Source organism: Sander lucioperca, chromosome 24 (genome assembly GCF_008315115.2).
Source record: "Sander lucioperca isolate FBNREF2018 chromosome 24, SLUC_FBN_1.2, whole genome shotgun sequence".
Classification (NCBI taxonomy): domain Eukaryota; kingdom Metazoa; phylum Chordata; class Actinopteri; order Perciformes; family Percidae; genus Sander; species Sander lucioperca.
In genome coordinates, this window is record NC_050196.1 from 4,318,797 (window position 1) to 4,330,826 (window position 12,030).

General features: G+C 43.7%; 2 protein-coding genes across 4 annotated transcripts in view; both read right to left on the minus strand.

Moving 5' to 3' along the window:
* The window catches only part of LOC116058582 (gastrula zinc finger protein XlCGF57.1-like), a 308,880-nt gene that overhangs the window by 40,369 nt on the left and 256,481 nt on the right, over nucleotides 1–12,030 (minus strand). The gene's annotated exons all lie outside the window — the stretch shown is intronic.
* On the minus strand, nucleotides 5,315–6,624 carry LOC116057802 (oocyte zinc finger protein XlCOF19-like). Its single transcript, XM_031310405.2, has one exon. It carries the CDS (start codon nucleotides 6,359–6,361, stop codon nucleotides 5,363–5,365), a length of 999 nt encoding a protein of 332 aa, XP_031166265.2. The 5' UTR covers nucleotides 6,362–6,624; the 3' UTR covers nucleotides 5,315–5,362.

A 12,030-nucleotide genomic window follows, 5' to 3' on the forward strand; every position in this document is an offset into this window, starting at 1 on the left:
GCTGGTAAAATTTGAACATTCACTAGCCATTTGGCTGGTGGGCGAAAAAGTAAATTTTGAACCCTGCATACAAACTTACAAAATAACCATCCATGCTGTTTAGTGTGAGATACAGTTTCTGAATGTGTCCTGCCTTCAGTCTCCGGGTGAGCTGTTCAAAATCGGCACGGCTTGTGACGTCACAAGCCGAAACGAGCAGGCTAACCGCAACCATTAGCTCGTAGCGTTAGTATGCTAACGCTAATGCTAACGCTAGCATGCTAACCTCGTCCTCAATAGCAAAGCACTGCTACAACACACACAAGTTCACCATAATCTACAAAAGAACTACTTACATGTGCGCCCTCATTTAGAAGTCTCCCAGCTAATCCTGCCTTGTAACTGACCGAAGTTGTAGAAACAGCCTCTTTTACGGTCTATGGAGCTAGCTAGCTGACATGATCTACATCTGAGCTACTGCGCATGTGCGAGTGCAATCAAAGATAGTACAGAAGAAGAAGAAGAAGAAAAGAGGTCTCACTCTGTAGCTAAAACAGAGACCAGCTGAAAAGAGGATCTGCAGCAGTGAGAGAGAGCGCTGCAGTACAACAAAAATATGGTGTTTTTTGAAAATTAAACCATGTAAACCTATTCTGGTACAACTTTAAAATACAATTAAAGCTGCAAGCAGCGATGGACGGGCCCTCGCTCCTCTGCGCGCGTTGGGGTCACCGGCGGTCGCCGCTCCTTGCGACCGTGCATTTGCGCGGCATTCAGACACCGCAAATCGTCACCAATGAAAAGGGAACTCCCTGCTGCGTTCAATGATACCTCACACAAGACTCTACCTTAGATGGTTCAAATGTTATGAAAGGGGGCGTGGCTTAAGCATAGGGGGCGGGCCAAACCATCACCAATGAAGAAGCAACTCTCTGCTGAGTTCAATGACACCTCACACAAGACTCTTCCTTAAATGGGTCACCAGTTATAAAAAGGGGCGTGGCTAAATTATTACCCATCACCAATTAAAAAGGAAGTCTCTGCTGAGTTCAATGATACCTCACACAAGGGTCTACCTTAATCGGTTCAAATGTTATGAAAGGGGCGTGGCTTAAGCATAGGGGGCGGGGCAAAACATCACCAATGAAGAAGGAACTCTCTGCTGAGTTCATTGATACCTCACACAATGGTCAACCTTAAATCGTTCAAATGTTATGAAAGAGGGCGTGGCTTAACCATAGGGGGCGGGCCTAACCATCACCAATGAAGAAGCAACTCTCTGCTGAGTTCACTGATACCTCACACAATGGTCAACCTTCAATCGTTCAAATGTTATGAAAGGGGGCGTGGCTTAAGCATAGGGGGCGGGCTAAACAATCACCAATTAAGAAGGACCTCTCTGCTGATTTCATTGATACCTCACACAAGACCCTACCTTAAACGGTTCAAATGTTATGAAAGGGGCGTGGCTTAAGCATAGGGGGCGGGCCAAACGATCACCAATGAAGAAGGAACTCTCTGCTGAGTTCTATGACACCTCACACAAGACTCTACCTTAAACGGTTCAAATGTTATGAAAGGGGGCGTGGCCTGAGTAAGTGGGCGTGGTTATATTATAGGGGCCGGCTCATTATCACATGTAGACCACACATTCTAAGTTTCATGTAAATCAGATGATGTTTGTCATATAAGGCGCATTTCTTGTTGCCAGCGGGGGGCGCTATGACCAAAAGTCAAATATGGCCAGTAGGTGTCCTCAGGCCTGGACCCTTGTCAATCTTGAGAATTTTCGGGCAGATACGACAACGGACACTCAAGTTACAACAATTTATTTGTTCATCGCTCAACACTCAAAATGGCCGCCACGCCACGCCCACACTGTCAGACGAAAAGTTTTTCTTTTAATAACTTTTCATCTTTAAGGTGTTGGGATGATAGAGACCAAGTTTGAAGTACATCGGATGAAATCTCTAGGAGGAGTTCGTTAAAGTATAGCACCTTGACTTTTAGGCCTACTTCCTGTTGCCACTAGGGGGCGCTATGACTAAGTAAATATCGGCCTTTATTTGTCCTCAGGGTTGGACTCTTATGGATCCTGAAAAGTTTCGAGCCAATCGGACAATGTACACTCGAGTTACACCCACTTCCTGTTTCGGCGGCGAAACGCACAAAATGGCCGCCCCACCACGGCCATGCCCTATGACGAAAAGTTTTTCTTTTAACAACTTTTCATCTTTAATGTCTTAAGATGGCACAGACCGAATTTGAAGATGATCGGATGAAATCTCTAGGAGGAGTTCGTTAAAGTACGACATGTGGAAATGGCCAAAATCGCACTAATTTCGAACTTTGAAATCAAAATGGCGGACTTCCTGTTGGGCTTAGGGTATGGCTTCAATGACGTTTTTTGTACATCTTGACATGATACATATGTGTACCAAGTTTCGTGAGTCTACGTTAAACGCACTGCAGGGGCTCAATTTTTTTAACATTGTAGGGGGCGCTAGCGAGCCATTTTTGCGCGCATATTCCCGAAACCCTTAAAATACGTAAATTGTCACCAGACTTGATGAGACCACCAAATTTGGTGAGTTTTTGAATATGTTAAGCCCCTCAAAAAGCCAATTCATTTGCCGGAAAAATAATAATTCCTTCAGTTTCAATAGGGCCTTCGCCGCTGTCGGTGCTCGGGCCCTAATTATGAACCTGAAAATGAGCATAATATGGCTGCTTTAAGGGAACCCTGCATAGGTGCGTGGAGATATGGACCCTACGCTGGACCCCGACTAAAGGCTATAATACACAACTAGTTTTTTCATCAACACTTTGATGCAGTTTTGATAAAAATTAATAAATGTATTATTTGATAATGATATAAATATATTGATATGACCTGGAAGTTAATTGGCCGTGAGAAAGTGAAACTCGTAAAAAAAATGTTTTGTCCCAAACCCACAATTATACCATACACATTTTGGTGTCATCAAGGTAACGACGCAATACGGTTGCTACAAAGTGCTGTCCTTTTTGCATTTATACGGTTTTGAACCCTTGCAAGCACTTACCAGGTGACTTCAGTTAAGGCCTCAGGGTTTAGGGAGGACGCTGGAATGGGGCCGCAGTTTAAGTGTGTTTTACTTCTGACCACATTACGCATCACATGCACCTGAAACCACACCCAATAGTGATGTCACAGGGTCCTAGTGGACACCTGTACATCGCTGCAGCAAAGTCAGAAGTTAAAAGGTGCCCTGTGGAGTTTTTCAGTAAAAAAAAAAAAAAGTTATGTTTACATTCAGTGTATCTCACTAAAAGTTGTGTGTATTCTTGAGGTTTAACAAACTCCTTTCCTATCCTTAAAAAAAACATTTGCAAAACAGTTTTAACGTCCATGAATAGCTCATTGTATTCTTGCAAGAGGAATCAGCCTGTAGGAGGCGCTGTGGCATAGTGGTTAAAGCGCCCGTCTCGTGAACAGGAGAGCCTCATGTCTCTGAGACAGGAGTCACTAACAAGTATCCATCACATTAACTGCAGTTGGCAACACAGAGCTTATTTAGATGAGCTAAATAGTGCAGTTTGACACACACACAAACACACGCAAGCAATTGCGTACACACACACACACTTCTGATTTTCTAAATAAATGTCCAAGCTGGTAACTGAGGGAAAGCCAGGTTTTTCAAAATGAAAGCATCAACAGTCACTGTGTATTTATGGAGAATGCATAGTTAAAGGAAATCAGTCATGAAGGTTGTTTTTTTTTTTTTAAATTACAGCCCTGGAAAGTTACTATATCCATACATGAAGCTCAGGATTAGGAATCTTTATTTCAAAAATAAAATCCATAGTCAGAAAACTAGAGATGGACCTAGTTTATCAAATAAAAGTGCTAAACTCTTGTCAGGGCTTAGACCTCATCTGGGCCACGTTCAGCCCCGACAAAACGGTTATTTATTTTTTCAAACTCAAATGGGGTGCACTGTTGAGTGCGCAAGGGCTCTGCCATTTTATTACCACGGGTTTACAAACAAATCTCTTCCGATTGGGTATCACCTGTGACACAGCCAATAAACGAGAGACACACCCACCAAACGAGAAAACATAACTCAAAGCCATTGAACATTGTTTCACACCATTCCAATGAAACCAGGAAACCGGTGCACAGCGTTTTTTTAGATTGAACGTGCCCATGCTGTTTAATCCATCCATTTCCCACTTTTACAACTATTTCTACAGCTTAAGCATGCATGTTCAACTTTATCTACTGCTTAAACCTTAAAGGTCCCATGGCATGAACATTTCACTATGAGGTTTTTTAACATTAATGTGAGTCCCCAGCCTGCCTATGGTCCCTCAGTGGCTAGAAATGGTGATAGGTGTAAACCGAGCCCTGGGTATCCTGCTCTGCCTTTGAGAAAATGAAAGTTCAGATGGGCCGATCTGGAATCTTCCCTATATGACGTCATAAGGGGAAAGGTTACCTCCCCTTTCTCTGCTTTGCCCACCCAGAGAATTTGGCCCGCCCATGAGAAAGAGAGACACATCATGGCTTGCAAACGAGCACAGCATGGCAGTTGGTCAAGGCCACACCCCCACCCTCCACCTTGCCCCCCCCCCCCCTCTCTCCCCCTCAATAGCATTTAAAGCTACAGACACAGAAATGTCACGTCCTAAGGAAAGCTCATTGTGGGACTGGCTCTAGTGGCTGTAATTCAGCACCAAGGCTAAATTTTGGGGAAAAGACTTCAGATACAGTATTAGGGGACCACTAAGGCCTATATAAAAGAGACTTCAGATACAGTATTAGGGGACCACTAAGGCCTATATAAAAGAGACTTCAGATACAGTATTAGGGGACCACTAAGGTCTATATAAAAGAGACTTCAGATACAGTATTAGGGGACCACTAAGGCCTATATAAAAGCATCCAAAATGCAGCATGTCATAGGACCTTTAATGTGTTCTACACCTGTCATACATGTAAGCTGCTTTTTCAAGTATGTTCAACTGTATCTGATTCATCCTTCAAACCTTAACATGTTCCACATCTTTCATACATTTGGAGTTCTTCTTACACATTTAAGCCAGCAATTCAGTGTAGTGGCAAGTTTTTGAGAAAAGTTTCAAATATTCCGTTTTTGTTTCATTCATTATTGGACTTACTCAACATTTCAATGAAATTCATACTAACTTCAACTATTCTCACTAGTTCTTACTAACTTCTTCTTAGGCATTTAAGCCAGCAATGCAGCGTAGCTGCAGCTTTTCAGCATTCTTTTTTAAAATAAATTGTTCGTAAACCTTTGTTTGACTAGTTTATTACTGAACCCAGCCAGCACGCGCCATCACATCCTGCGCCATCCACCACCACAAGTAAATTCTAAACATGTGGGGAAACACTGTTAATACTGCACACATTGCCAGTAAGTATGAACACTGGATCCTGGAACAATGTTGGATCAGTAAATCCTGGAACCCAAAGAGTATTATATCCCATAGCACTTTTAGAGAATTCCTTCATTTTCAGATTGTTGAAACCTGAATGGGGTTCTCTGCTCTCCTCCTCTGCCTCCACTCCTGGAGCTCCTGTGTGGATTTTCATGTGTTTTTGTAAACTTACATTCCGCTTAAAAGCTTTCTTACAGACTGAGCAGCTAAACGGTTTCTCTCCTGTGTGGGTTCTCATGTGTGCCTTTAAAGTTCCACTTACTGTAAAGGCCTTCTTACAGACGGAGCAGCTAAATGGTTTCTCTCCTGTGTGGATTCTCATGTGTGTATGTAAATCCCCACGTTGTATAAAAGCTTTCTTACACACGGAGCAGCTAAACGGTTTCTCTCCTGTGTGGATTCTCATGTGTCTATCTAAATCCTGCTTAAATGTAAAGGCTTTCGTACATACGGAGCAGCCAAATGGTTTATCTCCCGTGTGGATTCTCACGTGCTTCTGTAAATTTCCACTTAGTAAAAAAGCTTTCTTACAGACTGAGCAGCTAAATCGTTTCTCTCCTGTGTGGATTCTCAGGTGTGCGCTTAAATTCCCGCTGTGTTTAAAAGCTTTCTTACAAACTGAGCAGCTAAATTGTTTCTCTGCTGTAAGAGATCTCATGTAGCTCTTCAGACGTCCACTGGTGCCAAATATTTTCCAACCCTCTTTCTCACCAGTACTACATCTCAAATCACTGTCAGGGACTTCATTATTCAGAGAGTTTAAACCTGACTGAGGTTCTCTGGTCTCCTCCCAATCAGCACTGTCATCAGTCTCAGGTTCAGAAGAGTCTCCAGTCTCGTCATCAGTAGCTGGTTGTAAATGTGTATCTGGATCTGAGTTCATGGCTGGTTCTGGTCCTCCACTGTCCTCTCCATCAGCTTCTGTTTTCATCTGTTCAGTTTGTCTTTGATGAAGCTGTGAGAACTGAGGTTTCTCTTCATCATCTTCACTCTTCACAGGGACCAGAGTGAATGGGAACTTGGTGATATCAGCCTCCTCCAGCCGTTGAAGCTGCTCTCTGTCCTGACTGATCTGGAGTTCCTCCTGTTCCTCTTTAATGTCTGGGGGCTTTGTGTCCTCCTGGTCCAGACTGGAGCTCCACTCCTGCTGATGTTCTTCACCAACAATCACTTTCTGGACATCTGAAGGTAAAGCTGAAACACAAACAAACAGCCATTAATGTGAATCTTAACAATACTTTGCTAATTAGCTAAATTCATTCTGATAAGGATGTAGGTTCCTCCACCCTGCTTTCCAATAGGGGCACTGAAATTAATTTTTGCACCGATGCATCACGATGCGGACCTAAACGGTTCTGCCTTGATGCAGAGACAGACCATAATTGATTATTGCCTGCTGTTACTTGTTGATTTTCCGCTCGCTGCCTTTTTTGTTTCTGCGTTTTGTCTGCTGTGTTCAAACGCTACATTCAGGAATTGTCTTTTTAAGAGCAGATACAATCAAAAGGAAATTTCACAGATATCCGTCTGCTTGAATTTGTGGATGAAAACCACGTGTAGCAATATATATTAATATTGAGGAGGTGACGCCTCGTGATGCATCGGGATATGGTATCTATTCGAATTGTTGACAGGATAATCGTAATCGAATCGATACACCAGTGAAGATTCACACGCCTACTTTTCTGTCCGTCTGAGAACATTACTGAGCTGGAACGTAGATAACTTTGCTGCACCAGATCACAGAGGATGAGGCGCTGCTCGATTGCATTTTGGCTACGGCAAATGCTACAGCTCATGCTTCTGCCTCCATGCCTGCCAGCCGTAATCACCCTGCTGGAGCCGGCAGAGTACACAGAGCCGAAAGACCGTACCTCACGTTACCCAGTGCTCTTCATCTCCAATGCTGCTGACAACTGCTTCCCCTGACTGTTTTCCTGGCTGTGCCACGGCTTTACCGACCAGCTTCTTTGATGGAGGGAGATTCAATCTTAAATCCGGGGGGGAAACCTGTCTCTGGACATTTAAGCCTGCACGGTTGGCTCCAGGAGACCAGCACATTTTGGTTATAGTAATATCGTAGTATGACATGTTTTTTTTTTCCTGGTTTAACAGGCTGCGTTACAGTAAAGTGATGTCATTTTCTGAACTTTCCAGACTGTTCTTGCTGTTCTATTATTTGCCTTTAACCCTTGTAATGCGTTAGAAAGCTGCACACATTTGTTTGTGTTAGCGGGTCAAATTTGACCTGTGATTCAGACTGATCTCAATAAGTGGCACATGTATGACACGCCAATTCATATGCCATTTTGGCGTGTTTAACAACGCCATTTGGCCTCCATTGACTTACATTACCTTGCGATTGTGTGTCAATTTACGCCGTAGCGAGTAGTAGGGATGTCACGAGAACCGATACTTGCGATACCGTCCGGTTCTAAAATGACAAAACACTGACGATGCCCATTTTTTTGAAGCACCGTTAGCGACGATGCCAGTGTTAGTAGCATCGGTGCTGCGCCTCTTCTGGAACTGATGGGGTCAGTATACGCTTCAGAGTGTTCCAGTAGATACATTCAGAAGTAGGAGGTCACGAACAAGTGGCCGAAGTCACGCCCTTCTACTTCCGGTACATATCTTTCAAAAAAATACGAACGAGAGTCAACGGAGACAGATTCTACCCGACCTAAAAAACGGCATGTTCAGACCTGCCAACCTTGAAGACATTTTTTGAGTACAACATCCCCCCAAACCACACGCGCACCTGACAGCCCGCCGCCAATGTACGCTCCACCGTTGCCCACCCACCAGTGAGAAACCTAACACCATAATACATAATAGACACATGGCGTTTGCAATCTGAAAATGTAGGTGGAGAGGGGATAGATTATGATAGGCTACTATGAGTAGGTCACATTCCTGCATATTGTTACAAATATTATGAATTACGTCACACACACACACAGCTAGATATATGTAATTTATATTCAAATACATTGTTTGGCTCATCACTACCTCCTAGATTACAATAAATTATTATTACTGTGTAGAAGAATGGAGTGGATGAATGGCCGTAGGTGTACTGAAACTAAATGTTTTCTTATATCCTGTCCAATTTTGTGCCCATATATTTGTTAGTCTAACCAATAGGAGACGGAGTGAGCTAATAAATAGGCCTAAGTACTTCTGTGTTAAAGATGAGTCAGACCAGGTTAACACATAGCCTTCTTCTGATTACTAAAGTAGTCTAAGTAATGATTTACTCATAAAGCAACTTTAAATAGGCCTAAAGCAACTATTAAAAAAATAACATGAGTCAGATATTTTCAGATAGGCTTTTCAAAGATTGACATGGGTGACATTGCATATGTCAGTTGCCATCACATTGGCCTAGCAAATAGCCCTACTGTATTCTATGCATCATTAACTGAGCGCGTAACAGCTGGACTCCCAGTTATGATGTCAAAATCATTATTTATGTTCATAAATTCAAGTAGGCTAAAAATAGCCTAACTGTTACCTTTATCTTACGTTAATCAGCATCTGGCCTGTCTAAAACCTTCTAGTTTTCTAGCCATTCCACCACTTTTCTAACTGCCCCCAACTAATGGGAAAGATGGCGGGTGTGACAGGCTAGCCTATTGACACTATGAACGTTTTGTTTCTTATCATCCTTTTATTTTTAATATCATTATGTTTCAGGGGGGTGGGCGGGGAGTGTTTGCAAGAGTGTATCGCTGCAGCCTGGAGACCTCCTGTCTCATTCCTGGACATGTCCAACGCTAAACTCAGATGTTCAGAATACGACGGTAAATTCAGATGTTCAGAATAGCCTACGAAATCGTGAATTATTTTCTAAATGTATTAACCATACCCGAGTATTTGCGTGTGGGACTGTGTTCGTTACCTGTTGCCCCTTCGTGACAGATATCGATGTCTGTCTTGCACACGGTGCAGAACGCGTGATGAGGTAGCCTGGACATGTGGATTCAAGGCCATCTCTCCCGATAGCTGTCAAGTTTCCGTAGTTGGTTTCCGAACCTTTTTTTGAGGCGGTTCAGTCATGGCATACAAGCCTACAGTTATCCGGCCAGCCTAGCTTGCGTGAGGCACTGAATTGAATTAAACATGCGAAGCATTTGGCTAGGAGGGGCAGGTGGGCGGAGTGTTAAAATGCAGCGCTCCGATTGGCCAAAAGCTACTTATACGCTGTGGCTGAGCGGCAGAATCAACGTCATATAGATTACATAGAAACTGAAACCGGCAAAATGAAAGATGAAACAAAATCATACATCCATGAACAAAATGCGTACCTAGAGAGCAGGGAATCGTACAAGCGTACTTAAGGGTCAAAATGCGTGCCGAGTACGAAAAATGCGTACATGTTGGCAGGTCTGCATGTTCACTGCAAACTCACGGGCCTCTCTTTCCGATTTACAGCCCCCTTCTCTTGGCTTCAAATAACTCACCGTTGTCGGCTACGGCCGCTACACAGGCTACGCGTTGTAAACAGCCGTGGCTGCTTGCCTGCTCCTCCGGTAACGTTAGCCGTTAGCAGGGTTAGCATGGCAGCGTTAGCCAGGACCCGTCGGGATCACTTCATTGGCTGTGTCTCAATTGTTTTTGCGAGTAACCAACTTGGGTACTCAGGTAGCTATATAATTCAATATGAGTACACGAATGTTGAAATGACATAAAATGCCTGTCCCTTGTAGCTGTGATAAATTAGCCTGAAGCTAATACTTAGCTACCTGTTTGGGGGGAAATTAACCAACTCGGCGTCCTTTTGGGCTCTAAGCTGTCTCCATCTTTCACATACATCTCCAATATTTACCCGGGGTTTGTAACGTCTCTAGTCACGCAACTGTTAGAAACACTGTTGTTGTTTTTGCACAGTACCTTTTGAAAAGATGCCTGTAAGTCTGGAATGTGTCTGGGGATACTAGTTGTTGCACTATGACCATTAATTGCACTTTATGTTGTTGTTCTATGCTCTATTGCACAAGTACATGGAATCTTAGAAAATCCTTTTTTTTACCGTGGTATCGAAATCGGCATCAAGAATCGTGTTATTTTACTGGTATTGGCAAAGACTATTGAATTTTTGGTATCGTGACACCCCTAGCGAGTAGTATGAAAATCCGCATAGGGAGGTTGGTCGGGGTGGTGGATGGGTAAAACAACACAGGACTTTCACCCAGGAGACCGGGGATCGTGTCCCGTGTGTCACGTTTCCTAAACCCAACCGTCCCATTCTTCTTTTCCTAAACCCAACCCTGTTATTGTTTAGCTAAACCCAACCGTCCAAAAAGCGATTACGCGTCTTGCTGAGTTCATTGATACCTCACATAAGACTCTACCTTAAATGGGTCAGTATTTATGAAAGGGGTGTGGCTGAAGCATAGGGGGCGGGCCAAACCATCACCATTGAATAAGATAGTCTCTGCTGAGTTCAATGATACCTCACACAAGGGTCTACCTTAAACGGTTCAAATGCTATGAAAGGGGGCGTGGCTGAAGCATAGGGGGCGGGCCAAACCATCACCATTGAATAAGAGTCTCTGCTGAGTTCAATGATACCTCACACAAGGGCCTACGTTAAACGGTACAAATGTTATGAAAGGGGGCGTGGCTTAAGCATAGGAGGCGGGCCAAACCATCATCAATGATTAAGGAACTCTCTGCTGAGTTCAATGACACCTCACAAGACACTACCTTAAACGGTTCAAATGTTATGAAAGGGGGCGTGGCCTGGGTAAGTGGGCGTGGTTATATTATAGGGTGCAGCTCAGTATCACATGTAGACCACACATTATAAGTTTCATGTAAATTGGATGATGTTTGCCATATAAGGCTTATTTCCTGTTGCCAGCGGGGGGCGCTATGTCTGAAAGTCAATATTGGCCTGTAGATGTCCTCAGACCTGGACCCTTGTCAATCGTGAGAAATTTCGGGCAGATACGACAACGTACACTCAAGTTACAACAACTTCTTTGTTCATCGCTAAACACTCAAAATGGCCGCCACGCCACGGCCACACCGTCTGACGAAAAGTTTTTCTTTTAATAACTTTTCATCTTTAAGGTGTTGGGATGGTACAGACCAAGTTTGAAGTCCATCGGATGAAATCTCTAGGAGGAGTTCGTTAACGTATAGCACCTTGACTTTTAGGCCTACGCATGCTAGCCTGGTTTACAGCGCGGAAAGGTTTAATACCGCGGTGTTTCACAATCGCGGGGTTTTGTTTAGTGATGCACAGTTTGTTAGTTTTTGCACGTGATTTTTCATGCAAGCCGTCACAGCGCTCGGCAGGATCACTGCTGGTGATGTAGTTAAGTCAGCTGGAAACACACCCAGTGTGGCGGCTTCGGTGGCAAGCAGATTGCTGTTTAAGATAGTAAATTCATACCCCGGCGTACTATCCAACCCAGGATATTGCTGGGTATTCTCTGCGATGGTGATCTGGACCCACATCTCCCTCGACTGGCCCGGGATTAAGATGAACATCTCCCGCAAGCAAAAGGGTGAGCAACAGGCATCAGGAAAGTTTTTGCAGTAGTTGCGGAGCCTTGTGTGTGATTTTATTTGAAGTAGCATTTGGGT